Genomic DNA, 26710 nt, shown 5'->3' with positions numbered 1-26710 from the left:
ACCTTTGTGATGATATTGGGCCCACCCACCTCTATAATCCAGGATAGCACGGCCCCCCCTGCCCACGTCAGTCATTAGTTTAATCACATCTGCAAAGTCTCTTTTGCCACGTAGGGTCCCATATTCAGATTTTGTTGAGGACATGGACATCGCCGGGGGACCATTATTCTGCCTACACAGCCTGACATCAGGAAGGTGATCACAGGAGGACAGTGTGAGGGGTGGATGGGGTGACATCTGGATGTGTGGAGCCCGAGGTGCCAGTGCTACATCCAAGGGAACCGCCCCCTTGGCTTTCATCTATTCGCCCAACAGTAAATCCCTCCCATGAGTCAGTCAGTCATTGGGGTTATAAAGGTGACCAGCTGTATTGCTTTTCACTTCTGAAATCCAGATGCACCGTTTAATCAAGGACATCTTACAAATGCAATTGGCAGGGTTTTCTTAATGACACATAAACACTTCTTACAACTGAAGGCATTTTGGAATCAGTGACCACTAAGTCTGGGCTGGCACCGGCATGGACCCAATTAATACAGAAGTTGGAGGCCTCACTAGAGCATCAAGTATCCCCAACCTGCCGTCTTTCCTACTTCCAAGCCTGGATCCTTCCACCTGGGGTCCTGGCGCTCAGCAATCCCGTTTCAGACCACCAGAACCCTGGCCACACATGCTCAGCTCTGCCACCACAGCAGGACCTGGGAAGCGGCCCCTCCGGGTGTAACCTCAGTCCCGAGTCGTGCCCAGTGGCTCTCCACCTGTCCACACGTTGGAAAACACCTGGGAGCTTTCAAAAAGCCCCACCCACTGAGCCACTATCTAGACTAATTCATTTAGAATTTGAGGAGTAATTTTACAGCTCCCCTGAGACTCCAATGGACAACCAAGGTAGAAAAGTGGAGGGTTCAACCTAGTTTGGTACAAGAAAGAGGCAGAAGGCAGCACTGGCGAGAGGTGGGAGGTGCTAGGTCCAGACAATACAATTCTACCAGTCTCCCTCCCAACCACACCCCCCAGAATCTGAATTCCTGGAAGAGGACTAACCCAGTTATCTCAGCTCCTTCACCGCACTTGCCCATGCACACTGGGAGCTCAGGAAATGTAAACCTCACAGGACTTCCAGGGTGCGAAGAAAGGTCTGGGAAAAGCAGCCCACTGGGGCTGGGCCAGCTCTCTGATTTGCTGTGTGAGCTCCAGGGAGGCACTGGCCCTCTTTGTGCCAGTTCAGGGGTTGGCCCAGGTGGCCTTGAAGGGGCTTTCGAGTGCCAACACTGAGCACTTCCCCTACGAAGCCTAATACAGTAGAGTCAGTGGATACCAGGCTTCCTACTCCCCCCAAACAGGTGTCCCAACCCCCAAGGCCTCAAATCTCCACTTTTGGTGCTCTACCTTACACTGGCTACAAAGACGGAGACTCTGAGGTTCTGAAGGCCAAAGACCTAAGAACTGCAACATAGGAGCCCCCTCTGAGGATACCGGAGGACAGCATGTGAGTGAAAGGGATTTGTAGATGGTGAGGAAACTCCAGAGGCCACCTGACAGCCCTGGTTCTGCCCCCAGAGTGACAAACAAAGGTGAAGTGGTTCAAGTAACCAGAAACTCCCAAGAAGGAACTTCATGAGAAAACACTCATGAGGCGAGTCCAAAGGGGTCCTTGGCTTCTGGCCATCAGCACAGCCAAGGCCCTAATATGTAACCAAAGGCTTTTATTGGGAAAGGGAAATTGACTGAAAAGCGGCCCCTCAAGTCCTCACTGCCTGAGGCAGCTGGGGCCTCCTCCAGAGAGTTCAGGAAAGAAGGGGCCACCAAACCGGGCCCTCAGCAGGCTCAGGTATAGAGGTCAAAGTCAATGCGTTTGGAGTTGTAGAACTGTCCACCAGGAGGGTCCAGCTTCCGGCAATAAACACCATCTGCGAAGTAGCCTTCGTTCACCCAGGTCTGCAGGAAAAGAGAGCAAGAGCTGGGAAAGGACTGGTATGGGCGGTGGGGGAGGAGAGAAGTGGCAGAAAGAAGTAGAAAGGGGCTTACCTGCATCTGGGTGCTGGTGAAGGGCCCATACAGCTCAGCATCCCCTGTGTTCTCCCACTTATATTCCCACATCACGTCCACCAGACCATCTCCTGGCAACTCTGCTTCTAAAACAACAGACAAGGCCATCTGGGCCTCAAGTTCCCTGGCCCCTGCCCCTGCCCCTGCCCCCAGCACTCCTCCTCTGCCCTCCAGTCCTACCTCCCTTCTGCGTAGGAGTTGGGGTCTCCAGCTCCCCCTCTGCCACTTCTTCAGCAAACATGTCCAGAGAGGGTGGGGGTGTGGGCTCAGGGGGTCCCTGGGTCCGGGACCCCAACCCCTTCAGCCGCATGGCTAATCGTTCCCTTGTCTCCTGATACACGCCAAGGTTGCCCCGGGCCACCATCTGGTCGGCCAACCCAGAGAGCCGATCCAAGCGCTGGGGGGAACTGGGCCGCCCACCCCCTTTGCTGCCCCCTTTGCCTCCTCCTCTGGCCCCCAGACGCCTCAGTGCACCAGCTACGGTCTCTCTTGGCAACAGCAGCTCCAGAAGGCCCTCCAGAAGGGCTTGGGCACTCATTGGTGTCTGGCCCAGGCTGTCCTCTTCCTCTGAGTCGGACGGTGGGCGCTGATCGGGTGGCCGCTCCCTGATTTTCACCTGTGATGTGAAAACAGGGGTGGGGGTGGTTATCTCCTACAAACCGTGAGCAGGGCCCAAGCCCAGCACTGGCTGCCTCCAGGCCCCCACCACGTCAGCCCCTGGGCCACACCCAGTCAATGTTGTCTAGCCAGCTGTCTCGGATCTGAGCATCCCGGTTCAGGAAGTAGTTGCCATCAGCATCAAAGTGGCCTTCCTCCATCTCCTCCTGCAGGTTGAAGGGTGTGATCCGCACACCTCCCTCACTGGGGAGCGTGGCTGCTTCCTGACCTGCATGAAAGACACAGGCATCCCGTGCTGGGTGCACGCGCGCGTGCGCGCGCGCACGCGCACACACACACACGCACGTGCGCGCCCTTGCCACCCCCCCATCCCCAAAAGCTCTATCTGTTCCTCCAGCAGAACCAATTCTTGGGTTTAGCTCACCTTCCACATCCTCCGAAGCCAAGATATCGTATTTGCTGGACCCCTCCTCTTCATCATCATCCTCCTCATCACTGTCCAAAGAGTGTTTGCCTTTGAAGCGGCTCCCAGGACCCCCTGCCCCAGCCACAGGATCCACTGGCTGTGAGGAAGGGCCAGCAAGTTGAGAGACGCAGGTTACTGCCTATTCCTCGAAATACTCCAGGTAGAGTTTTCTTCAAAACCTTCCCCAACTGGAAATTCTCCAAACCCACTTCCCAGAGAACATGGAAAAGCTAGCCCCCTCTCTGCTTTCTTTGCCCCCCGCCCCCTTCTTTCTCTTCTGGCTTCTAGTTCTTTCTCTCCCCTCACTCCTCCTAAGAATGCAGGAGTCTGGCCCCCTCACCTTCTTCTTGGGAACACTGATTTCATCCTCATCATCCTCCTCTCCCACACCTTGGAAGGTCACTTTCCTCTTTGGCATGACTGGACTGAGGAGCCTTCCCTGGGCTGAGCCGAGAGAAAGGATGCAGATTAAGGGAAGTGGGCGAGGCTACTCACCGCGGAAGAGCCCCAGCACAACAAATAATCACCCGGTACGCACTAGATCCAGCTCGGGAGGAGAGGGAGCACAGAATGAGGGGCCGAGAGGGAAGCTGGCCGCCAGGAGGCCCCCGGACTTGGTTCGGCATCCAAAAGAGTTGCTGGAGCGGGGGCGGAGGGGCGGTGGCGCAGAGGGGCTCCCCACGGGCAACCCCCACCCTTGACGAAAAAAGGCAGGCTCCCCCACATACCCCGCCAATCCCTAGCCCCCGCAGTCCTGGGTGCGACGGGGATCCGCGGGCCGACACCCTCTCCTCCACCCCCAGCTCCCTCAGAGCCCGCGGGGCCTGGACGGACCCAGGACCTGGCGTCCTGGCCACCCCCTCCGCCCCGCGCTGAACTCCCAGCTCCGCGGGGTGACCCCCAACTGTCCCGGGCTAAGTGTACAAGCCTAAGTGTACAAAGAGAGGCGGCAGAGCCGCGGGGATTCGAGCAGCCCCACCGGCTCGCGCTCACCTCAGGATCCACGGGAGGCCGTGGGGGAAGAAAAAGAGAGACTTTCCCCAGGGCTACATCCGGGGCGCCGGGCGCCATCACCCGGAAGAGAACTGCGGAAGGCGCCAGAGAAGGCCGGAAGTGGCTTCACTCCGATTAGATGACTAACTGGCAAAGCGGGCGGAAGCACGCCGAGAGCGGGGAAGACAACCCCGCCCTCCCCAGGGTGACGTGAGCAGTTTGGGGGCGACAACGGCGAGAACAGGCCACAAATGAACGCCTAGACCCTGATCAGACGATAGGGATGGCCGGATGCGGTTTAGATTCCCTCCTACAGCAGTTAGAGACTCTGAGGAGAAAGTAAAGCACACTACTTAAAGGGGCGCCCAGCATCATGGAGGGGCGAAGTGGGACAGTGGGTTTCGGCCCGGTTCCCTTTACAGAGTTGAGTCACCTTTTTCCAGGGTTGGCCAAGGGCTTTGTGCCCCTCACCGTCTCCATAGGAATCCTGCTTTCCCAGTCAGCGTCTAGTTCTGTCCTCTCCTAGTCCGAGGTGCGGCCTTGCTCTTCTCCCTGAGGAGAGACCGAGTTCCCACGATGGCCCGCCTGGAGCCCCCAGCTGGCTTTGGGGGCACTTTCCGAACCCAGCTCTCTTTAGGACCCAGGGGAAGTCATTTACCCCACGCCTGTCCCCTGGTTGAGTTCCTGGTTTCAGAGGTGGGAAGAGCCATCACCGTACAGGTGACAGTGGTTCCTGTGTCCAGAATCCAGGCTAGAAGCCTCTTGTGCGCCGATCTCAGGTAGGCCTGGAAAGAGGCAACAATGCCTCTCTCTCAGACCACAGCCTCAGGATAAAGCCCCACTGCTGGCAAGTAGGGTCCCAGCGGCCCCAGCCCAGAATCTGTAAGCTGGCCCAAGGGGGAGAGCTAAAGGGGGGGATGGGGGGGTGGGTATGGGTCCCTGTGCTGTGGGGACAAGACCTCTAGCTCTTCAGAACAGTCCTGAATCCCACTAGACTAAGGCTATGCCCAGGAAGAACCTACTGGAGCCCCAGGAGGGCAGCATGGGGTACCCATGATAATAAGGAGACCACCCCTCCTCTCTCCTGCCCCCCAGGATTAACTCCCAGATTGAACTACCATGAAACTGCACCAAAAGTCCGTGCTCAGTTTCTTCCACGGATACAGAACACAGGCTCCAGACCGGGAGGGCATCTTGCTAAAGAAGGGAGCCCGAAGTATCAGCTATCAACGCCGCTGGTTTGTCCTCCGGGGAAACCTCCTCTTCTACCTGGAGCACCAGGCAGACCGCACACCCCTGGGCCTCATCCTCTTAGAAAACTGCCAGGTGGAGCCACGCCTCGGGGCCACAGAACCCTATGCCTTTACCATCTTGACCCCGGGGTTGAGGGCACAGAAGGTGGGCGGACCTACAAGCTGGCAGCAGAAAACCAGGGAGAGCTGGCAGCGTGGCTGTGGGCACTGGCTGGGGTGAGCTGGAGGCGGCTGGTGGCGCTACTACCCCCACTGGAAGCCCAGTACCGGGAGCTGTGCCAGGCAGCTGGCCAAGAACCCAGCTCACCCCCAGAGGACTGTGGCTTCCTAGCCACCCTCAGTCCCCCCTCCAGCTTCCAGGAGTTGCACGAGCACTTTGGGAAAGAGATCCGGGTGCTGCAGGTGGTGCGTAGAGGACTCCAGTCCAGTGACAACAGAGGCAGCAGATCCCAGGCAAAGGGGGAGCAGGAGCTCAACAGTTGTTGATGAGTGACTGAAAGATGGACCAAAGGCCAAAAGGTCCCTCCCTGCCAAGACCAGCTGAGTGCTTCAGCAGACACCCAGATCCTGGCCTGCTCCATTGTTTCCTCCCCACCCCCACCCCACCTAGTTCTTATTCTAACTCCCTTTATCAAATAACAAGGCAGGAGACAGGCCCAGGTACAACAGCAGGTTCTTTTCTGATTCCTCGAAGCGCCGCACAGGGTGGGAGCAGAGACAAGAGAATGTAAACATTGGGTTCCACCCCCTGGAGCTCAGGGGAAGACCCCTTACCCAGATAGGGGCTGGAGGGGAAACAAGGTGGAAGGCAGGGGCCCTGGTAAGACAAAGCAGGAGAGGCCTGAGAACACAGAGGAGGGTGGGTGAAAGAGAACAAGGAGAATGGTAGGTGGGGAAAGGGGGGACATTTCCTGTGCCAGTGCATGTCCCCTTAAATAAACGAGTGCAAGAACATTATGGAAGGAGAACCAAAGGATAGAAGACAGAGCAAGCACCCCCACCCTGGGCCGACCAGCTGCTCTGTACATAATTACAACAGAGATGTCCAGAAGTAGAGCAAGGAGAGCCGTGGTCCCCAGCCAGGAAGTGGGGGAGACCAGCAGGGCTGAAGAAGGGAAAAAGGAACCCAGCTCCACTCATGGATAAGGGGAGCAACTGGAGTGTAAGAATCTGAAAACTGCTGATTCCCATTGCCAGGTCACCCCTGAGGTGACAAAAGGCCAATCAGGACTGCACCTGGGAAAGAACCCCAAAGGAAATCGGGGCAGGAGTGCCAGAGACCCCAGCAGGACCTAACTGGAGGTGAAGGGGCTCCAGACTTGTTCACACCTGCCCCGAGGAAAGGCAGCTGCCCCATGCACTGTCACTGTCCCAGCTGTGTAGGGATCAGCAGCTGGCAAGGAGATGGGAAATCAAACCACTTTCCCCAGAAGGACAGTCTGCCCAGGAAGCTCGGGGCAGCACCCCAGGCCAGGCCTGCTCCTGACTGAGGGGAAAACAAGGGAGGCCATGCAGTCCAGCCCCGGGGACAGAGGTCAGAAGTAAGCATCCTGCCGGGCCTCAGATGCGGAGGACCTGTCCCCACCATCCTGGGGGCCTGGGGGTCCATCTGCCTTTCGACGCAGTGAGAGCTTCCTGCCTTGGGCCTTCTTTTCCTGCTTCTGCCGTTCCTTCTCCTGCTTCTGTTGCTCCTTCTCCTGCTCTTTTTCCCATTTCTGCCGCTCCTTCTCCTGCTTCTCCCGTTCTTTCTCCTGTTTCTGCCGCTCCTTCTCACGTTCCTTTTCCTGTTTCTGCCGCTCCTTCTCCTGCCTCCGAGTCTCCTTGGTGGGACCCAGTGGGGTGCTGTTGCCGGTAGGCGAAGGAAGGGATGGATGCAGTCCCTCAGCGGTGACCACAGGTCCCGGGGCAGGCCCAGCACTGGCCCTGCGGGCAGGAGGGGGTGGGGAGGGGGCCCCTCCAGCTGCCCGGGAGCCTCGGCTCTTGAGGCCAGGGAGGCTAAGAAGGCTGGAGGAGGGGCCCAGGGGTGGCTGCTGCCGCCGACGCTCCTCATGGATGGCCCGGGAGCCATGTAGTCGCCGAGAGGGCCGATACTGCAGCTCCCCCCGGGTTTCTCGCCACTTCTTGAGCTGGGCTGTGTTCTCTCGCTCAATCAGTGCTTCTGTCACTGGGAGGTTGGTCACCTAGATGGAGAAGAAACGGGTACCGGAGTGAAGGTGAGGATGGGGATGGGCTGAAGCAGGTGTGGGTGTGCTAAGGCCACGGCCTACCTCGTGCACCAGGAAGTCCTCCTGCATGCACTGCTGGGGCAGGTTGCGCAGCTGCTCCATGGTCTCATACATGCCTTGGCAGGAGCGCAGCTTCTCCACTGAGCCCAACGTGTGACGCAGCAGCACCAGGGCCACGCGGAAGATGATCTTGACGCCTGCAAGGTCAGAAAGAAGAGAGCGCGGGCGATCAGGGCCGGGACCTCAGTGTGTCCCAGTCAGAAGGGACTCAACAGGCCCCATCCCTGTCTACTGCCAACCGTACAGATGAGGAAACTGAGGTCCCACGAAGGGAAATGAGCTGCCATGGGTTTCGAGTTCCTGAGAGGAACAGTAGGTTCTGGACTGATAGCAGAGCCAAGACTAGGCCCCAGTTTCTCCAGCCCCCAGACTGCTTACAGGGAAGCCTAGGTCCCAGAGGTAACTTCGGGCAGCAGGCCACTCTCTGGCAGCCACCGTGGAAACCCCGGCCCCCTCATGGCCTGAACGGCTACAGAAGTACCTTCACAGAAGAACATATCCCAGACACGCAGCACTGAAGCCCAGGGCAGGGTGCGGGCAAAGATGCACATGAACCATTCTGTCATGTAGAGCACGGGGTCAATGCGTTGCCGCCGCAGGTGCCGGTGTGCCAGCGGGGAGGCCCGGCGCAACAGCGCAAAAAAGATTTCTCCGTCCAGCTGAATGGCCTCCTGGAAGTGGGATGAGCCATGAGAAGAGGCCTACTGTGGCTCCCGTGGGGTAGGACTGTCCCTAGTGGGGGATCCTCACCTCAGTGGGAGAGGCCCAGAGCAGAGGGACAAAAGGACAAAAGGGGGGGGGGGGAGAGGGAGGAGGCAGGACAAGGACCTCCCTGCAGCCTCAGGAGAAAGTCACCACCTTGGGTGCACCCAGCCCCCAGACACTCACCAGCCCTGCACTGTAGTAACCGGGGAGGTACTTGTCACAGATCTGCACCAGGCACCAAAAAGCTTGCTGAGAAGAGCGAGAACAAGGAAGGAGGGAGGGGCCTGAGAAACAGGGAGCAGAGAGCTCCCCCATCACCACTGTAGGCCAAGGTCCTCCCAGTCCCTCCCAACCAGGACCAGCGTATGCTGACCTCAGCAGGCATGTGCATGAGCAGCACGGCGGCCACTGGGGCCTGGGCCTGGCAGTAGCCCTCATCGGGCCGGTAGATAGTGTAAGCCTTCAGGATTCGATACAGGTCCTGTTGCCTGTGGGTATTGGGAAAGACCATGAGGGCAATCACAGGAGTTGGGGGCTCTCTGCCCCAAACTAAGCCTGCCCCCCACAACCAGCCCCAGCCCAGACCCCTCCTAGACCCAGTTCCAGATTAACCTCAGAGGTTCACCACCACGCACCTCCACCGACCTTCCTAGCACTGCTATCAAGGTTAAGCCAATGACCGAGACCATCATCAAAGCATTCCAGGCTCCAGCCTTCCACCCTTGCCTCCACATCCTATGTGCTCCGTACCCGTTCCCCAGCACAGGATGTGCTCTCTCTCCATCCTTCATCTGCCACCACCCCATAGACCTTCAAGGTCACCTTCTTCAGAAAGCTTCCACTGTCCACAGCATCAGACCTCCCGTAGCACTGTCTGAATTCTTTGATCACTCCAGAGCAGGGCCTGCCCTATCTGCCTCAGTGGATTTCATCAGTTCTCTGCCAGCATGTCCATTAGCCCCTGGTTCTTGGTGAAGGCCTGAGAAGCCAGCTGTGCCTCAGACCTTTCTCGTGTCTCTGTATCCCAAAGAATAAAATCTCTGCCCTAGACCTGTCCTCTTGAGGGTGCCCATCGCTGTGTCTGAGAATTCCATTCACTTAGCCCCACATTGGAAAAGAGAGCCCTACATCACTCCCCGTGGCTAATCAAGTCTTATCAACACTACATGTTGAGTTTCATTCATGCCTGTTCCTTCTCTCTACCTCCACAGCCATTCCGGAGCTCAGACTTTCATTTCTTACCCAGAAAAAAGTAAAAAGTAATAACCTCTTACATCCCCAAATTCAGTCATTGAAGTGTGATCTTGTGTTTTACCTGTGTTTTACCCAGTACTATTTACTTAATATTTTTTCTCCACTTTGCAATAGCATCCATGAAATGACAGGTTTGATGTACTAGTTATTTTACCTAATACCTATTAAACATGTAACTCCCACAAGCTCCCATGCTATTTTTACCCATCTACCTGCATCTGTGTCCCTGCTTTCTCCCTGTTGCTGTGGGTGAACTGTCTGTGGTCCTGGCCAAACACAGCTTTTCCACTTGGGTACTGCGTCCCATCCCCTCTCACCTACACAGTCCATCACTCCAGCAAGCCTCCCACCTCTCCTGCATCATCAGTTTTTCTCTCCCTACTAGATCATTCCCAGTGGCATACCAGTATCTGTTATTTCCTCTATGTTACAAAAAAAGTCTCTTGACTACCCCTCTTCCCCTCCAAATATTACATCATTTCTTTCTTTACCTAGTCAGCAAAACTTCAGATTAAAGACTTGCTGTCTTTAATCTCTTTCCTCCCATTCTCCAGTCAGGCTCTATACTACTGCCCTGTGCAAACTGCCTTTATCAAGGTCACTAATGACCTCTACTGTGCTGAGTCCAGAGGTCAATTTGCAGACTTGACTTTAGTTGACCCATCAGTAGCATTCCATACAACTGGTCCCAAAACCCCTCTTCGATTTGCTTCCAGAAATCACACTGCCCTGGTTCTCCTTCTACCTCTCTAGTTTCTCCTTCCTGTGCTGGTTCGTTCTTATCTTCCCATTCTTGAAATGTTACAGCTGCAGGGCTCAATCTCTGAGTTTCCTTTTGTATCTACACTTGCTGCCTTGATGAGCTCGTCCAATCCCACAGGTGAAATTTAGTCCCATCTAGAGGCCAATAACTCTCAATCTCCAGCTTACCTCCAGTTTAAACTTCTCCCCAAATTCCAGACTTATACAGGTCGTAGATCCAACTTTCTTGACATCTCCATCTGGATGTCCAATTAGCATTTCAAACTTCACATTCCTAAACTGAGCTCTTAACATACCCCTCTAACCTCCTTTTCTCATCCACACCAATATATGAACAGCTCCATTTGTCTAGTTTCTCAGGCCCAAAACCTTCAGAGTCGGCCTTAATTCCAATCTCTCTCTCTCTCTCTTTCTCTCTGTCTCTCTCTCACACAGTCCACATCTAATCTATTGGCAAATCCTTTTGGCTCTACTTTCAAAATATAGACAGAACCCAACCACTTTTCCCCATAGTTCCACGGCTACCATTCTGATATATCTATCATCCTCTCTCTCCTGGATTATGGAAATAGTCTTCTAACAAGTCTCTCTGCTTCCATCCTGTCTCCTTATACTATTCTCAGCACAGCAGCCAGAATGATCCTTTTAAAACACAAGTCAGATCATTATAACCACATCTCCATTCACATTCTCTATTACCCTTTCTTGCTTTAAACTCCTCTTTAATACTTACCACCCTTTCACATACAACATACTTTCCTTCTCTATCCTCACTAAAATGTAATAAGCCCCATAAGGGCAAGAGTTTTTGTCTTGTTAACTGCTATCATCTGTGACTAGACCAGTTCCTGGCAGATAGCAGGTGTTCAGTTAAATATTTGCTGAAAAGATGAACCAACTGATGAAAAATGTGCATCTGAGAGTCACCTAATACCATCTGGCATATTACTAAGGAGTGATATATATACATCTTGGGGAAGTCTAGCATATAGAACAAAAGTACAAGTGCCTCAGAACAATTTTTAAGGCCCTCTGGTGATCTGACCCGAAACTGCTTTTCCAGCCTCAGCTCCACTCAACCCCACATCCCAGAGACAGCTTATATAAACCCCCAGCCAGGAAAAACCTGCCCCTGGCTCTGCTCCCATCTAACCTTCAAAACCCAACTCAAATGCAACCTCTTCAATAAGTCCTTGTTGTGCCTCTCCATCTCCCCTCCAACAACCCCCCAGCCCCGAGTCAGAATCTCCTTCCCAGGACAGTTCCCTCAATATGGCTTGACACTCAATACATTAAGGACCACTTTCCTAGAAGCCCTGGAGGGCAAGAACAGCTTTCAACCCAGCCCTGTATCCACCTGGAGCCTTCTACAGACTGACCCACATGATCAGGCCATCTTACCCATGCCCTCCTCGAGCGGCAAACATCTCATGGAAAGGGAATTGGCGGTGCAGGTCCTTCTCGATCACATCCAGCCACTTGGGGTCCCCAGGAGCCCGTTCCAGCTCCTGCAGTGGGACATCAGGGATTATCTCAGGATCTAGGGGGACTGATGATACCCTTCACACAGTATCACATGTCCCCATACCCTGGACACACCTCAAACTTGCCAGGGTTCTGCTCCAGGAGTTCCTTGCTATTGGACAGGTACTGCCAGGCCTTGGCTCTGAGGGAGGAGGGGATCCCCTTCCGGCAGCGCAGCTTCACCTAAGGCAGAGTGGCAGGCAGGGTGATAGCTTCAGGGGCTGGCATAGCCTCCAGGCTTTCCCCAGCAGTCCTCAGGCTTCCTGGGACAGCCCTCCCACATCTCATTGGCTTGACTCCACTGGACCTGGCCTGGCCTTCTATCTTTAAAACTACTCCTCCCCCCAGGCCCAAGAACCACCCATCCCCAATGTGGCCTAGAGAACAAATACTATCATGGCTTCCCTGGAGTATATGAGCTCTCCCTAACCCCCTCCCAACTTATCCATTGCCCTGCCCACCAGTCAGCCTTCCAAACCTTCTGGAAACGCCGTGACAGCCACTTATCCCAGTTACTGAACATCTCCAGCCATTTGAGTTCCCGCTGCCGAGCCACATCTACAGGAATGGAGCTCTCTCTGCAGGATGAAGAAAGCATGGAAAGGGTCAATAGCAGTGGTATAAAACACGGATTGCTGGCGGAACTGAAGCAAGCCACCCACCTCCCCAGGCTCAAATGAGAGACTGGATGTAAAAGCATTTTGTGAGCTACCAAATATCAGGATATCTGGCCACTTAGCCATCTAAGGGCCTAGTTCACCACACTGAAAGGACTTCTTCCCTTGGAAGGAATCTCTGTACAGAGATGGTGTTCTCATGTTGGATCTCTGTACATGTTGGGTGTGTTCAAATCCTGCTTATGGCACATACAAGTTTGGGGAGAGGGTACAGAATATTTAAAAGCCACAGTTTGCATTAGACCTGGGTCCAAGTTGTAGCTTTACCACTTACTCACTGTGTGACCTTGGGCAAGTCACAGAATTCCTCTAAGCCTCGATTTCCTCATTTGTAAGGTGGAGAAAAAAATAGGATCTACTTGAGAGGTTATATAATAGCAAGTGCTCAGTAAGAGCAACTGTTATCCATAAAACAGAATACAGAACAAATATAAATATACTTCTCTGCCTCCTTAGAAGCAACTGAGTTTCCTCCTATCAGACTCTTGAGATCCCCTGGGCCACCTGCAATTCCCTCTACCTCCTCCCTGAAGTCACCCGAGATTCTCAAGCAAATGAAGTTTTCCTTGCACTGTTTGCCCATTGTTCTGTCACAGCTTCACACTCAAGATACCCCAGGAGTCTTGAAACAGTTACTTGTAGGAGCCAGTACCAGGAAATGAGTGGAATGGAAGAAAGCGCTTGAATTTCCAGACCAACCTGAGCTCAAATCCCAGTTCTGTCCATTAGAAATTGGGAAATCTTGGCAAGTGATAACCTGAATCTCTTCCTCATCTGTCAAAAAGGGATGCCACCATCTACATCACAAAGGTATGAGAGAACTACTGAGAAACTGTATATAAAGGACTGGCAAATGGATGGGCTCATTAACTATTAGTTTCTTTTGTCTTAGAACCACTTAATCATTGCTCATTAATATTTTAAAAATATTTATTACGTATTTTTGAGAGAGAGAGACAGAGCGTGAGCAGGGAAGGGGCAGAGAGACAGGGAGACACAGAATCTGAAGCAGGCTCCAGGCTCCAAGCTGTCAGCAGAGAGCCTGACACAGGGCTCAAACTCACGAACCTCAAGATCATGACCTGAGCCAAAGTCAGATGCTTAACCAACTGAGCTACCCAGGCGCCCATCATTGCTCATTAATTTCTATCATAAGTTGGTTCCAAACCCTACTAAGGATCAGGAAGAATTAGGTAATATCTTTCCTGCCCTCAAGAAGGTCACAAGCTTGCAGGGGAGATAACTGCAATGTGGTGTGGGAAATGCAATAACAAAAATGCACAGGAGAGGCACTGACTGGAGTAGGGGCAGTGGATATCAGGAAAGGCTTCCTAGAGGAGGAGACATCTTCATTATAAGCCAGGAGGGACTGAGTAGAACATACCAAGACAAGAAGGAGGAGAAAGGCATTCCTGGCAGGTGGAACAGCCTGAGTATGAAGGGGGAGAGACTACAATCAGTTCAACAGGACCACAGTATTAAGTGCATGATGAGAAGTGGTGGGAGAGAAGACCAGAAAGACTGGCAAAGGCAGAAAATAAGGAGTCCATCTGCAGAATAAAGCACATGGCACTTTATCCTGTGGCCAGGGGAGAGCTACCATAAGTTTTTAAGGTAACATGTGCCCCAGTCAGCCTGGCCTCAGAAGTATGTTCTTCCAGCATGGAAGATAGATTTTAGAGGGACAAAATTACAAAGCAGAGAAACATAATCGAGCAACGTGCCTGGCACACAAGAGGGGCTCACTGAAATCCAATTCAATCCAAGTTCCTTAGGGCAGCATAATATTGAGGAGAAAGCCACTGGTCACACAGATCCAGGTGTGAGTGGGGCAATTCACTCAACTGCTCTAATCCTGTTTCTTCACCTATACATTGGGTACAACAGTGCATCCCTCCAGCATGGGAAAACACCAAGGTCAAACTTCAGTTGCCTTCCTAGGACCATGAATGTTGGTGCTCAATCAAAAGTTTTCTGTTTTTTGTTGGATTATAAAACACCTAGAATACCTTCCCACAGTGTTTTCCCCAACTCCAGGCAGGTGCCCCCCACCCCAACACACATAACACGATTAGACTAAATCCTACGCATTCTTCAGGATTTGAAACAGACTCAGTTGAATTCTGAGTGGGCAAAAGGTCCCTTCCCTACTACTCACAAAATCCTGTGAAGATCTCTAGGCTAAACCTAAAATACATTGACATCAATTGTTTAAGTATTTGTTTCTCCCTTTTGACAACGAGTGCCTTGAAACAACTATTTTATCCCTAGTACCTAGCACAGGGCCTGGCACCTGGGTGCTCAGGTGATGCTGTAGGTTGAACTGACCAACAGCTTAAAGCGGTACGTGAACAATGGGCAGGATCCTTCCCAGAGAGAGGGAAGGAAGAAGTCAGAGGCAATCACACCCCCACATCAGGAGTGACTCAGGCCCCTGGAGGGAACTAGGAAAGAGTAAGCCCGGCTGGGGAGATGAGGAAATGGGGAAGAGGCCTCCCCCAACCCCTTCCTTCAGTAAAAACACAAGATTGCCCTTCTCTGTTTCGCAGAGGAGCCTTACCCTCACGGTCTCCCCTCTACCGACGAGGCCTCCCCCAGCTCATCACCCCATCAGACCTAGGGCTATGGGGGAGGGAAGATGACTGCATCCCTCCCAGACTCCTTCCCTTTCAGGGACCAAATATCTCTACCAGAATCCCTGCCCAGCCAACCCTCCAGAATATCTGACCCACAGCTGGAGTTTTTCACATCAAGGAGCTGGGACGACCTTAAGTATCACCTCATTCAACCTTTCACTATACAGAGATGGAAACTGAGACACAGAAATAGGGAAAACACTCGCTCAAGGGCACACAACACACTAAAAGCAAAGCTCAAACCCAGAACTCCTGACACCTGGCCTGAAACTCTAACATGCAAGTGCCACCAAAACCTCAGGATGCTCTAGGCATGACAGGGATCACCAAGTAGCTCACTCCTGCTGGAGCTACTCCCCTGGAGCTTTGGAGGAGGCTGAGCTGCCAAGATCTGGGCAAGGTGTATCATTTCCTCCTCCCCAACCTCTGCTTCCCTGAAGCCCCACGGGGTGCCCACTGGGTACTCACAGACTGCCCGAATACTGGCTGCCCCCAAGGAAGCCATACTTGTCCGTCTTGCGAAGGGCCAGCCCATTTATCTCCGAGTCTGAGCCCATGGAGCTCACATCATCTGCCAAGGACTCCAAGGTCCCAGACATGAGGCTTACAGAGTCCAAGTAGCTCAGAGTGTCCGGGGCCTGCCCTCGAGGCCCAGAGATGCCAGGTCCCAGGCTGGACGTGGAGCCTAGGTCCTGAGAGTTTTCAGCAGGCTCCGGAGCTGGGGTGACCGTCACGACAGTTACCAGAGCCTCACAAGTTCCTGAAGGGCCTGTGCCAGACCCTGAGGGGTCCTCTGGAGCCTGTGCAGTTGATGCTGATGTTGCTGCTGCAGCTTCATGTCCACTTGTCACCTGTCCTGCTGTCACTGCTGCAACCCGCGCGGTCACTCCTGAGGCAGCTGGGGTTCCCGGCTTGGGGGCAAGCGGGGGTTTGGCGGTCAGAACCCCAGGAACTGTTCTGGAAGGGGTCCTGGTGGGGGTACCTGGTCCAGGGGCGGGTGAGGCTCTAGCCTCCTCCGTCTTCGGAGAATCTGTCCCCGGGCCCAAAGCCATGGACATCTCGGCTCCTGCCACTGCCGCGGGCACCAGGGGGTCTGGGTCAGCGGAGACTTGCGCCCTCGGGGCTTCGGATGAGGCCTCCAGAGTCAGCACCACCACTGTGCTGCCTGTGACGGTCGAGGCCGGGGCCGAGGTCTGGGTGGGCCCCGGGACCCAGGCGGGCTTCGCCTCCCCGGGCGCCACCAGGGTGACGGGGGCCGAAGTGGCCGTGGTCACTGGCGGCCCCGGAGCCACCACCACGACGGGCCCGGCCCGGGACCCGCGGGGCGGCGGCGAGGGGGCCGCGGGGGCGCCATGACGGCGCGGCGGGGCCACCAGGGGCGCCGGGCCCGTCTCCATGGCCGCGGGCCACCCCTCACATCACCCCGCCGGGGCGGACGCAGAAGGCGCCGCCCCTCAGGCCGCTCCTCGCCGCCCGCCAAGGAAGAGGAGAAGGCGAAGGGCGCGGCCCGGCGCGCGTCGCAGATGAGGGCGGCGCGCGGGCCGCCGCCGGGCGCGCGGAGGCGTGGCAAGGGTCCTGGGGCGCCAGGCGCCGGGGTCTCGCTCGCGCCCTCTCACCCCTGGCGCTCTCTCGCCGCCGCCCCCTCCCTCCTGCTCCGGGCGAGCGGCCGACCTCGCGCCTGCGCACACTCCTCAGTGCCGGCTAAGCGGCCAGCATTTCGGCGTTTCACGCCTGCGCGCGGACAGGGCCGTCGCGCTCCTTTTTTCTCCCTCCTCGTCAGAGTGTTTGGGCGAATAATAGGAGAGAGGGAACTGGGTTTCTGCCAATCGTTGGAAGGGTGGGTGGGGCTGGAGGTGGGAAGGGGCTGGGTAATTTGGGAAGAGGAAATGGAGAAGAAGAAGGGCTGGAAGACCAATGAGAAGGGGGGTGAAGGCAGGAGGAGGTGGGACGAAAGAAGTAACTAATAGAAAAGCGCGAGGCTGAACGCCCTGGCCAATAAAAATGGCTAAAGAGTGAATGACCGCGGAAGGAGGCGGGTGCTGTGCGAGAAGAGGCTAGCCTGGCCAATAGGAATACTAAAAAGGGAGCCAATGAAAAGGGCGAGTAGGTGGAGGGCAAGTTGACAGACAGTGGTGTCTATTTGGGCAGTGACAGACGGCATCCGCAGTCAATAGGAAGGGCTGAGGAATTCTTAAAGTCTCCCAAGAAGGTCACGAAAGAATGACAGCTGGAGGGGGGCGGGCCAAATTTGCAGTTAATTTGCATTGTCAGCCAATAAACGCATTCCCTCGCTTAAGCATTGGGAGGAAGATAGACGGCTGTCTCAGCCAATGGAAGCATCCAAAGTGTAGGGGTGCTGCCAGCAGGCGGTGCCAGCCCAGGGATATCGGTGACAACCGGAGACAAGCGCAGAAGGGGGGTGACAGTTGGGGATAGCACTGTGAGGGGGCGGGGGCCAGGGACATTACTGCAGCCCTTAGCCAATAAGAGCATGGCGCTGCTTTGTTTGAGTCCTTTCTGGGCTCCCATTCTGTCTGTCTCTCTCTTTTTTAAGTAGGCTCCACACCCAACGTGCGGCTTCAACTCACGACCCCGAGATCAAGAGTCGCATGCTCTACCAACTGAGCCAGTCAAGCGCCTCCTAGGCTCCCCTTCTCCATCCAGCTTCAGAGCCACCTCACTCTCGTGGTCTGTGAGACCCTACCACAGATCCAATGCCTTGATCAAGTCCTCTCAACCTCCACTCCGTCTCTAGTTCTCATCTCGGTCTCACAACCAACTTCAATACTCCAAAGCCCAGGCGACTATAACCAGAGCCTCCAAATCCTCTAAGCGACCCATTTCTCTAGATCCTCCCAAGCCCTTAAGTCCTTCTCCTAGCTCCCCAGCTATCTGAGCTCCTCCTCAGAATCCAGGCTCTAATTCCTTGGACCTCATCCTCTGAGTGCCGCCCCCCAGCATTCTAGTAGGCATCCTAGACCCAAACTATGAATTCCCAGTAACAGGAACTCCCATATCTGTATTCTTATTCTTTTGGGTATCCAGGACCTATCCCATCAACTCCTCTCCCCTCACTGCCACACCTCTCTATACTCCTCATTTTCTAAGAAACCAGACCCCAATCTCCTGAGCCCCCCGCCCTTGCTACCCTAGACCACAAACACAAAGCCCTGACTTTACAAGCCTCTCCTTTCTCTGACCCACATCCCTCCGAGCCTCAGGGTTAGAGGGCCCAAATTTCCATACAGAGTCCACCATCCTGAAATTTCAGTCAGACCTAGCTCCCAATGCCCAGGTCCTCCTTGGTTTCTGAGTTCTCTTAGGCTACTCACTCCCAGCTCAGACCCAGATCCTGTGTATTCTCATTCAGTGTCTGAATTAGATATACAGCTCCTGATCTCCTCCTCAACTTCCCCACTTTTCATTTGGCCCAAGCTACCTGAGCACTTTCCCTTTTCCCCTCTTTGGAGTTTTCCTCCCCTCCCAGAATCCAGGAATAAGGCTCCTCCCTGGGCCTAGACCCCCATGGTAACCTTATAAGGTGAGACAGCTGTCCACTGAAGTAGGGAGGGGCCAGTGCAGGAGGCCGAGGGCAGCTGCTAAGTTTAGGGTGGCTCCTTCTCTCTTCTTAGAGACAACAGGTGGCTGGGCCCCAGTTCCCAGAAAAGAAAATGTCTTAGAGGCATTGGCATGAGGCTGGAGGAGGGAGACAGAGGAGGCATCTTCCTCAGGACACTGGGTCCTAAAGGAAGCAGATGAAGGAGGAGATGGGTATCCTCGCCAATCGTGGCCTCCTGGGGTTTCCTCAGCCACTATTTCCCCAGGAGAGGGCACCTCAAAGTCATACAGTCAGCCAAACTTGTTCTTGCCCAGAATGGAGAAAGGGCCACTGGCCATCCCAGCCCCCCAGGCGGAGGTGACCAAGTAGCAGTCCTCTTGGGGTCTTTGACTCCCCTCCGCTCGGTTCCAACTTTCATAATAGGACCCAAAGAAATCATTACAGACTCACATTCCATTATGTTCTCCTGTTTCAAACCTTTCCAAGGCTCCCAAGTTCTCAACCCTCAGCCTGGCATTGAAGCCCCTCCAGTCTCTGGTCTCCAGCCCCTTGCACCCTCTGCTCAAGCCCCATTACCATTCTGGCAACCTGATCTTTCACTTCTCCAGGCCTTTGCCCGTCTGTGCTCTCTGCTTAGCACACCTGCCCCTCCACTTCCACCTGACCCACTTCTCCTGGCCTTCATAAAGTCATCCCCATACTCCCAGACACGGCTGCTATGCTCTCTACTTCTGTACTCCTGACCAAATGCTGTGAATCATTCTCTGCATTTATCCTGTCTCCACAGCTAGATTCTAAGTCCACCAAGACAGGGCCTAACTATTCATTGTAATGATTATATTTCACTAAACTGTTCCCAAATGGTGTTCATATCCACAAGTTCTGTGGGATGGGAATTAATACCCATTTTATAGAGGGTGGAAACAAGACCCAGGGAGTTGAAGCACGAAGCCCAAACTCACAGAGCAGGCTTTCTGTCTAGTCTCTAGTCCCTGGTCATTCTATGCTTGGCGTTTTTTTTTTTTGTTTTTTTTTTTTTCTTGAAACACCCTCCCCTCCACCATGAAGGGGAGGTAGAAGACTTTCCTATTCTTCAGCTTTCCCAGACAGCTGTCTCCCTTTCAACTCTGCCACTACCCCACAGGCATACATACACTTGACTGTGAACTCCACAATGGGAGTTGAGGGATTGTGCTTGCCAAAATGCACCCATGAAGCACAGCCCAGTGCCTGGCACAGTGTAAGTGCTCAATAATTTTACTGGGTTTAAATCTGGAGGGGTGCCTGGCTGGCTCAGTTGGTAGAGCATGCGACTCTTGATCTCTGGGTTAAATTTGAGCCCAACATCGGGTGTAGAGACTACTTAAAAATAAAAAATATATATATTAAAAAAAATAAGTAAAACCATAAAAAATTAATTTCAAAATAAGGAATGTTTCAAAAGTAAGTAAATAAATCTGGACCCACCCACTCAGGGGTACAGGGGCCTGGTTCATCTCTCCCCCAGTACTGTCCCTCAGATTGGGTCCTCTCTGAACTCTGACACATTCCAGCCCGCTTTTGGGAAAGAGAACATCCCTTTCTGCCCAGGTCCCAGTGAGACATGCATCCCAAGACCCACTCCCTCCTCCCTCCCTGGGCTCCAGCTGCTGCTTGGCCCTCCAAGAAAGGAGAGGCCCTCAGCTGGGCTATTTTGGTATCTGGGGTGGGCACCGAAAGGGCTAAGGTTACCTTGGAATGTTGAGGGCTCCCTGGGGCAGGACTATATAACCCCAGAGGGACTGCCCCAGGCTGACTCTGCTCCTTTCCAGCCAGAGCCACTGCCTTGCCCCCAGGAGACCGAAGACATGGTGAGTGAGAATCCCCCAGACCCCTCAGACCTCAGGGCAGCTTCACTTTTGAAAAGAACATAGCCGATTCCCAGTCCAGTAAGAGAAAAAAAGATGAATCCTCCCTTTCTTGGCATTACTAATGGGGATCGTACAGAATGATGGCCTACAGGACCCAACCAAGGATAATCTGCCCAGACTCTCCACTCACAGACCTGTCCCTCTCAAAGCATCCTCTGCACCTTTCTGCACTCCCTCTTCCCCAAACCCTCTGGGACCAGCCAGGCAAGAAGTCCAACTCCCATTTTATAAATGAGGAAGTAGAGGTTCAGACAGGGTGAATGAGTAGATTAGGTCACACAACAAGTCTGGGACTCAGAGGAGACAGGCTCAGGGCACAGAGAAGGGGACTTGTTGAGAAGTCCCACTTGTTGGGTAGGATGAAGGACAGGAATTTAGGGATACAGATTTAAGCAAGTCCCCTCAGCAGAGGTCATAAGGAAGGGGAAGCCTAGAGCCAGAACAGTTGCTTTAGAAAAATGACCCAAAGAACCCTGAATCTAATCCACTGCCTCCAGAGAGGAGTAGGGATTGGCCCATAGACCACTTTGCCCATCCCTCACCCCCCAGGCACCCAAGAAGGCCAGGAGAAGGGCGGCAGCAGAGGGCGGAAGCTCCAGTGTCTTCTCCATGTTCGACCAGACTCAGATCCAAGAGTTCAAGGAGGTGAGAGGAGAAGGGAGACTGAAGGCTGACCAAAGGCACCCCCTGCTGTTCCTCCCCCCTCATACCCCTCCCTGGAATGTGCACCTGTTTGGGGGGGGGGGGAGGGGAAGGGTTTAGAATTCCTTGCTCCCCTCCCTGCTTGGCATGTAAGAAGACAGCTGGCTGGGGGCCAGAATCTGATCTGCCTGGGATAGGGATGCTGAAGCCCGGCCATAAGGGACCTAACCCCTCCCTGCCCCTACCTTGCGCAGGCCTTCACGGTAATCGACCAGAACCGTGATGGCATTATCGACAAGGAAGATCTGCGGGACACCTTTGCAGCCATGGGTGAGCCCCTTATCCCACCCATAAAGACTCAAGACTGAGGAAGTACTGGGAATATGGAAGCCTTGGGTTTCAGCCCTGCTAGCCCCACCTTGGGCCTCAGCCTGCCCAGGCAAAAAGTGGGTGGGATGATCTGAAATTATGGGAAGGATCAACCCTTGGCCCCAGGACCCCACTCCAGCTCCCCCCACCCTGCTCCAGGGCGCCTCAATGTGAAGAATGAGGAGCTAGATGCCATGATGAAGGAAGCCAGTGGTCCCATCAACTTCACCGTCTTCCTGACCATGTTTGGAGAGAAGCTTAAAGGTGAATGAAGTGTCTTGGGTCTAAGCCCCCAACCGCTCCTCCCCAGACCTTTCAAGGACAGACCGTTCAGGGACCTTCCACTTCACATGCCCTCTGACCCTGCAGGTGCTGATCCTGAGGACGTGATCACTGGAGCCTTCAAGGTCCTGGATCATGAGGGGAAGGGCACCATCAAGAAGAAGTTGTAAGTGACCCTCTCCAGCTGCTCACACACAGAAAGCCTCCTTAAATTCTTACCAAGGGTTAGGTATAAGGGAGGGAATAAGGGAAAAATTAGAACTGTGGAAATGGGCAATAGGAGTACATTTTGATAGCACATTCGGGAGGGGAAGAGCAAAAGCAGGGAGGCCAGACTGGGAGACCAGTGAGGGATCTACAGTGACTTCGGTTTTGAAGATGATACCAGGAATGACAACAAGGATGAGGTGGGAGGGAGTGGAAAGGAACCACGAAGCCCAGTCTCAACTCCCCATATGTCACCTCTCTCCAGCCTGGAGGAGCTGCTTACCACGCAGTGCGACCGCTTCTCCCAGGAAGAGGTGAGTTGGGGAGGGGCCCGGGAGACGCAGAGGGAGGGGTGAGGGGAGCGTACGCAACCGGTAGAAGACGCCCCTGAATCTTTCCCCAGATCAAGAACATGTGGGCAGCGTTCCCCCCCGACGTGGGAGGCAACGTAGACTACAAGAACATCTGCTACGTCATCACGCATGGCGACGCCAAGGACCAGGAGTAGGGGACCCTCTTAGGCCTCTGCTGGCCAATGCCTCCTGCCAGTCCGACCCCCCACCCCGACTCCTAATAAAACTCAACTGGTCTTTGTTTCTTAGCTGCGGCGCCTTCGGTGCATTTGTGGGAGAGGGGCTCAGGTGGGATGCCCGGCTGAAACACTGCCTGGCACCAAGGCAGCTCCCAACAAATGAATGAGTAAAGAGTGGCCCGGAGGCCTGGGTGGGGCGGTTTCACCCGCTACTTATTCCCGCTGGGAAAGCGAAGACGCGAGTGGCTTCAGGGAAACTTTTTATTGAAGTCACAACTTGGGGGAAGAGGGGCGGAGATGGGAGTCAGGGGGCGGGGTGGGAAGCGCGGGGCGGGGCAGGGCGGGGCGGGGCCAAAGTCGGAGCTACAAACTCTGGCATTGCGGGAACCTGTTAGCCCGAGAACCCAGCGCCGGGGCGGACTTCTCAGTTTGGGGCTCTGGGATTAAGCGCCCGGCAGCCAGAGGCTCGGGGATTGGACAAAAGACGGACTGAAGGCGGAGCCGAGGTAAAGCAGGGCAGGGGCGGGGGCCTCAGAGTGCGTCCGACTGCTCGCCCTGAGTCTGGCTCTGCTGCATCTGGGCCTGCATCTTCTCCAGCATCTCCTGCATGCGGCGCAGCTGCGCGGGGCAAGATTGCAGGCGGTGGGACCGGGCGAGGCCAGAAAGGGACTTCGCAGAGGACTTGGGTTCTTGGTCGGGGAGGGGGGGTGGGAAGCGAGGTACTTGCTCACCTCTTCATCTTTCTCGCGGATCAACTTCTCGGTCTCGGCCAGAGGCAGCATGGGCAGCGGGATCTCTGTAGCGCTCTGGCGGGAAAGCTTACTAGAGGGCGGGGGGGGGGGGGGGGAGGACAGGGAATCAAGGACGGGACCCTTGGTTGTGGGTCACAGCCGCGAGGCAGGGCGTGGGGCGAGGTTGGGGTCTAGGAGGCGGGGCCTTGTCCTTCCAATGCCGTCAGCAAAGTGGGTGGGGAAAGATTCTGGGGGATCGGTCTGGATGGTGAAGGCGGGGTCCGGGGTAGTGAGGGCCGGGCCTTGGGAGCATCTAGGACTGAGCTCGGGCTCTCACCTGCGGCTGGCTCGATCACGCGCCCCAGGCCGGGCCAGGCTTTGTAGGCAGCTGGCCCGGTAGCCCTCATAGAGAATATCGTGGGTCACCTCCTTCAGGTCCTGTAGGTGTGTCTGCACCAGCATCCGTCGCAGGTTCAGGAAATCGCAGTGATGTGGGTTCTCCACTGAGGGGCGGACCGGCGAGCGTCAGGGAGCTTCTTGGCCGGGTCTAGTCTGCCCGGAGTCCTGCCCCCACTCTAGGTGAGGGTCTGCAGTCCAAGGACCCCTCTTTTGATTCTTAAGACCCCCGGGACCGGAGATCGTCCCAACCTCATATGTTGGGTGCTGTTAACTCAGCGGCGTTCTGGGCTCCCTGTTGGCCTCAGAACGCGTGCCCCACCTTACTCACCCTCCACAGTACCCCAGGAGTAGCGGCGTCCCCTCACTGGACGGGTCCCACCGTCCCTCACTACCTCGCAGGAACCGACGACTGCGAAAGGGATGCTTTCCTGGAGGGCAGAAGTCAGGGAATCACCGTTGGCCCCTCCTCGCCAGAAACCTCTTTGTCAGCTTCCACCAACACCTCCTCCTCCCCTGCTTCTCTGCCCCTTCCTCCTTTTGCCTCTGCACCTTCATCTCTGCATCCTGCCTCTTGAAGTCTTCGTCCTCATCAGAGTCACAATCGGGAAACTGGTAGATGTTGATCTCCTCCTCCTTCAACTGGTCCCGGATCTGGGAGCAGACACAGAGAGAAACACAGAGGCTGTGAGCAGCAGACATTGCCTGGTGGGTGACAGTGAGATACAGGTCCCAGGTGGTCAGAGACAGAGAGAAAGGCATGAAAGACAGAGATGGTGAGAGGTGGACATATAGGATACCCCAAACCAAAATCTCAAAGGGGTGCCTGGCTGGCTCAGTCCGTGGAGCATGTGACTCTTGATCTCGGGGATTGTGAGTTTCAGCCCCATGTTGAGTGTAGAGATTACTTAAGTCATTGGAGTGGGGGTCATTATCCTGGGGCTGGAGGGCTATCAAGAGTGATCATATCTTTGCTGCCACTCTCAGGCCTTAGCAAAGCATCCAGCCCAGGGGTTCCATTCTGAGCCTCCAGAGACACAGCTCCTTCAGTCAGCTTACTCCCCATCTTCCTCAGGAATTTTCTCCTACAGACTAGCCTGACACATCATGCTTCCAAAAGGCTAGCCCAAGATCAACGAAGTCAAAGCTGAGTTCAGGTTTGATGGCGACTTTTGGTTTCATGTAGGGCCAAAGGTCAGAGGTCACCAGACCTACCCTCTGCTTGAGGGCCTGGGTTTCCTTAGGCATCAGGGCATCTGCTTTGGCAATGACTGGGATGATGTTGACCTTTTCGTGCACTGCCCGGAGAAAGGCCACATCTAGGGGACGGAGCCTGCACCGAGGGATTTGGTCAGGGTTCAGTCTTAAGCCACTGAGACCCTCCCCCACCCCTCCCCAAACACCCCAGCCCCCCAGGGTATCCCCCCAGACCCTCGGCCAAAGGGTGAGATGAAGTAGAGGCAGCAGTGGACACGGGAGTCCTGAATGTTCTTCCGGTTCAGGCCACTCTCATCCCTAAGATACTGCTCAAATTGCTCCTCAATAAAGCGCACTACAGGCAGCCAGCTAGGGTATGGGAGGAGAGAGTACAGTCAGAGATGAGGGGCCACAGCATAGGGAAGGGGCCAAGGCTAGCCAGGACTTGGGGGGGGCAGGGGGACTTGTTTCTTTGGCTCCAACTAAAGACATCAGAGGAGATTGGCAGGGTGTCAGGAAACACTGGGCACTTTGGCTGCATGGACACCAGAAACAGACCCCACCTTTTGGGGAGGGCAGGAGCAGAGCAGACCAGCCCTGTAACTGACCCCTTAGTCTTCATAGAGTAGCCATACCGGGAAGCTTAGCCCCCGCTCCTTCCCCTGCTCCTCACCAGTCTGAGCAATCCACTGAGTCCCCAAAGCCAGGTGTGTCCACCAGGGTCAGCTTCACCTTTATACCCCCCTCCTCGATCTCCACGCCCCGGCGCTCAATGGTCAGCGTTTGTGTCAAGCGAGCTGTGAGGACAGAGGACAGGGAGCTGGGTAGGGGCCTGAGACAGGACTGATCTCCGTTCTCAGAATCACAGTTGCCCCCAGCCATTTTTCAGGGGAGTCTCAAGAAAGCAGCGAGCTGCCTGAGTTCCCCAGAAAGTCATGGGAGACCCAGATGAAAAGAAAGAGAGTGCAGCCTGGGGATGGGAGAGACAGAGAACCTGGAGAGGACGGGAGGATCTTACCACTGGCCTCTGGCAGGTGCCGGTCCTCATAGAGATTGGTGAGAAACAGGCTGTTGATGAGGGTGGATTTTCCCAGGCCTGACTCCCCTGTAGACAGGACAGGCCCTCCTGGTCAGGTGAGGAGACAGCCAGAGTGGCTTGAGGACCCCCTCCCCCCCACCGGTCCCCTATACAAAACCCATCAGACCTGCCACCATGAGTGTGAAGTCAAAGCCTTTCTTGACGGACTTGCGGTGCAGCTGGTTGGGGAGGGCAGCGAAACCCACATACTCCTTGTCCTGTTGGTGGGGGGTAGACAGTATGAGGCTGCTGGGGGCAGCAGGAAGGGCCCTCCAGTATAACCTGACCTCAGGTGCAAGAAGTCAGCCTACTGTGGGTTGGCCTGGATCTGGCTACTCTGGGGGCTGGGGGCTGAAGGCAGAGATGCCTGTATTCCTGGGCATAAGGACTCACCATGGTCCTGCTAGCTGTCGCTGCACCTGCTGTCTCTCCCCACTTCCTCTGGTGAGGCAGGAAGTTGAGTGTGGCAAAAAAAAAAAAAAAAAGGGGGGCGGGCAATGTAGGAAGCTGAGATGCTCAAACTGGGCCAGAGAGGTGGGGAAAGCCAAGACCAAGAATACCTGGAGTTCTCACTTATGGGATCCC

General features: G+C 54.8%; 5 protein-coding genes across 10 annotated transcripts; 2 read left to right on the top strand and 3 right to left on the bottom strand.

Moving 5' to 3' along the window:
- Positions 1-1636: 1636 nt before the first annotated feature.
- CD2BP2 (CD2 cytoplasmic tail binding protein 2) lies at positions 1637-4507 on the bottom strand. Of its 3 annotated transcripts, none has more exons than XM_042921472.1 (7): positions 4127-4507; positions 3474-3577; positions 3092-3230; positions 2778-2935; positions 2230-2665; positions 2029-2135; positions 1637-1960 (listed from the first exon to the last, which is right to left on the bottom strand). In XM_042921472.1, exons 2-7 carry the CDS (start codon positions 3549-3551, stop codon positions 1847-1849), a joined length of 1032 nt encoding a protein of 343 aa, XP_042777406.1. In that variant the 5' UTR covers positions 3552-3577; positions 4127-4507; the 3' UTR covers positions 1637-1846. The 3 variants fall into 3 exon arrangements, with proteins under 3 accessions (XP_042777406.1, XP_042777407.1, XP_042777405.1); XM_042921473.1 differs by lacking the exon at positions 4127-4507 and adding an exon at positions 3862-3962; XM_042921471.1 differs by lacking the exon at positions 4127-4507 and having other exon boundaries at positions 1637-1938.
- Positions 4508-5245: 738 nt separating this feature from the next.
- On the top strand, positions 5246-5865 carry LOC122210302 (sesquipedalian-1-like). The gene is made up of 2 exons (XM_042922918.1): positions 5246-5452; positions 5515-5865. Exons 1-2 carry the CDS (start codon positions 5246-5248, stop codon positions 5863-5865), a joined length of 558 nt encoding a protein of 185 aa, XP_042778852.1.
- A 170-nt stretch (positions 5866-6035) lies between these two features.
- Positions 6036-16968, bottom strand: TBC1D10B (TBC1 domain family member 10B). The gene is made up of 9 exons (XM_042921470.1): positions 15691-16968; positions 12388-12487; positions 11985-12092; positions 11787-11893; positions 8743-8857; positions 8553-8618; positions 8146-8335; positions 7647-7801; positions 6036-7559 (listed from the first exon to the last, which is right to left on the bottom strand). The coding sequence occupies exons 1-9, from the start codon at positions 16617-16619 to the stop codon at positions 6915-6917; spliced, it is 2415 nt and encodes an 804-aa protein (XP_042777404.1). The 5' UTR covers positions 16620-16968; the 3' UTR covers positions 6036-6914.
- MYLPF (myosin light chain, phosphorylatable, fast skeletal muscle) lies at positions 16968-22765 on the top strand. Of its 4 annotated transcripts, none has more exons than XM_042921475.1 (8): positions 16968-17059; positions 20593-20631; positions 21241-21336; positions 21588-21663; positions 21862-21966; positions 22072-22150; positions 22457-22505; positions 22595-22765. In XM_042921475.1, exons 2-8 carry the CDS (start codon positions 20629-20631, stop codon positions 22697-22699), a joined length of 513 nt encoding a protein of 170 aa, XP_042777409.1. In that variant the 5' UTR covers positions 16968-17059; positions 20593-20628; the 3' UTR covers positions 22700-22765. The 4 variants fall into 4 exon arrangements, with proteins under 4 accessions (XP_042777409.1, XP_042777411.1, XP_042777408.1 ...); XM_042921477.1 differs by lacking the exon at positions 16968-17059 and adding an exon at positions 17175-17325; XM_042921474.1 differs by lacking the exon at positions 16968-17059 and adding an exon at positions 17175-17431.
- Positions 22766-23040: 275 nt separating this feature from the next.
- SEPTIN1 (septin 1) lies at positions 23041-26506 on the bottom strand. Its single transcript, XM_042921531.1, has 11 exons — positions 26437-26506; positions 26253-26343; positions 26066-26152; positions 25721-25844; positions 25282-25416; positions 25066-25183; positions 24403-24504; positions 24182-24281; positions 23792-23957; positions 23455-23545; positions 23041-23341 (listed from the first exon to the last, which is right to left on the bottom strand). Exons 2-11 carry the CDS (start codon positions 26260-26262, stop codon positions 23255-23257), a joined length of 1020 nt encoding a protein of 339 aa, XP_042777465.1. The 5' UTR covers positions 26263-26343; positions 26437-26506; the 3' UTR covers positions 23041-23254.
- Positions 26507-26710: the final 204 nt, after the last annotated feature.

Source organism: Panthera leo, chromosome E3 (assembly GCF_018350215.1).
Source record: "Panthera leo isolate Ple1 chromosome E3, P.leo_Ple1_pat1.1, whole genome shotgun sequence".
NCBI lineage: Eukaryota > Metazoa > Chordata > Mammalia > Carnivora > Felidae > Panthera > Panthera leo.
The sequence above is the reverse complement of the archived record's forward strand: the minus strand, read 5'-3'. Positions and strand labels throughout refer to the sequence as shown.

Bases quoted from the DNA above. Each gene is read 5' to 3' on its own strand.
- TBC1D10B (XM_042921470.1), bottom strand. From the start codon at position 16,619: ATGGAGACGGGCCCGGCGCCCCTGGTGGCCCCGCCGCGCCGTCATGGC. The intron at 12,093-12,387 runs GTTTGGAAGGCT...ACTCTGCCTTAG, and splicing joins TGTCACGGCGTTTCCAGAAG to GTGAAGCTGCGCTGCCGGAA. The intron at 7,560-7,646 runs GTAGGCCGTGGC...TTCTCCATCTAG, and splicing joins AGGACTTCCTGGTGCACGAG to GTGACCAACCTCCCAGTGAC.
- LOC122210302 (XM_042922918.1), top strand. From the start codon at position 5,246: ATGAAACTGCACCAAAAGTCCGTGCTCAGTTTCTTCCACGGATACAGA. The intron at 5,453-5,514 runs GTGGAGCCACGC...CCCGGGGTTGAG, and splicing joins TCCTCTTAGAAAACTGCCAG to GGCACAGAAGGTGGGCGGAC.
- CD2BP2 (XM_042921472.1), bottom strand. From the start codon at position 3,551: ATGCCAAAGAGGAAAGTGACCTTCCAAGGTGTGGGAGAGGAGGATGAT. The intron at 2,936-3,091 runs GTGAGCTAAACC...TCTTTCATGCAG, and splicing joins GGCTTCGGAGGATGTGGAAG to GTCAGGAAGCAGCCACGCTC. The intron at 2,666-2,777 runs GTGTGGCCCAGG...TTCACATCACAG, and splicing joins GGCTAGACAACATTGACTGG to GTGAAAATCAGGGAGCGGCC.
- SEPTIN1 (XM_042921531.1), bottom strand. The intron at 25,417-25,720 runs GTGAGGAGCAGG...CCCATACCCTAG, and splicing joins TCAGTGGATTGCTCAGACTG to CTGGCTGCCTGTAGTGCGCT. The intron at 25,184-25,281 runs GTCTGGGGGGAT...CCCTCGGTGCAG, and splicing joins ATCTCACCCTTTGGCCGAGG to GCTCCGTCCCCTAGATGTGG.
- MYLPF (XM_042921475.1), top strand. The intron at 21,664-21,861 runs GTGAGCCCCTTA...ACCCTGCTCCAG, and splicing joins GGACACCTTTGCAGCCATGG to GGCGCCTCAATGTGAAGAAT. The intron at 22,506-22,594 runs GTGAGTTGGGGA...ATCTTTCCCCAG, and splicing joins ACCGCTTCTCCCAGGAAGAG to ATCAAGAACATGTGGGCAGC.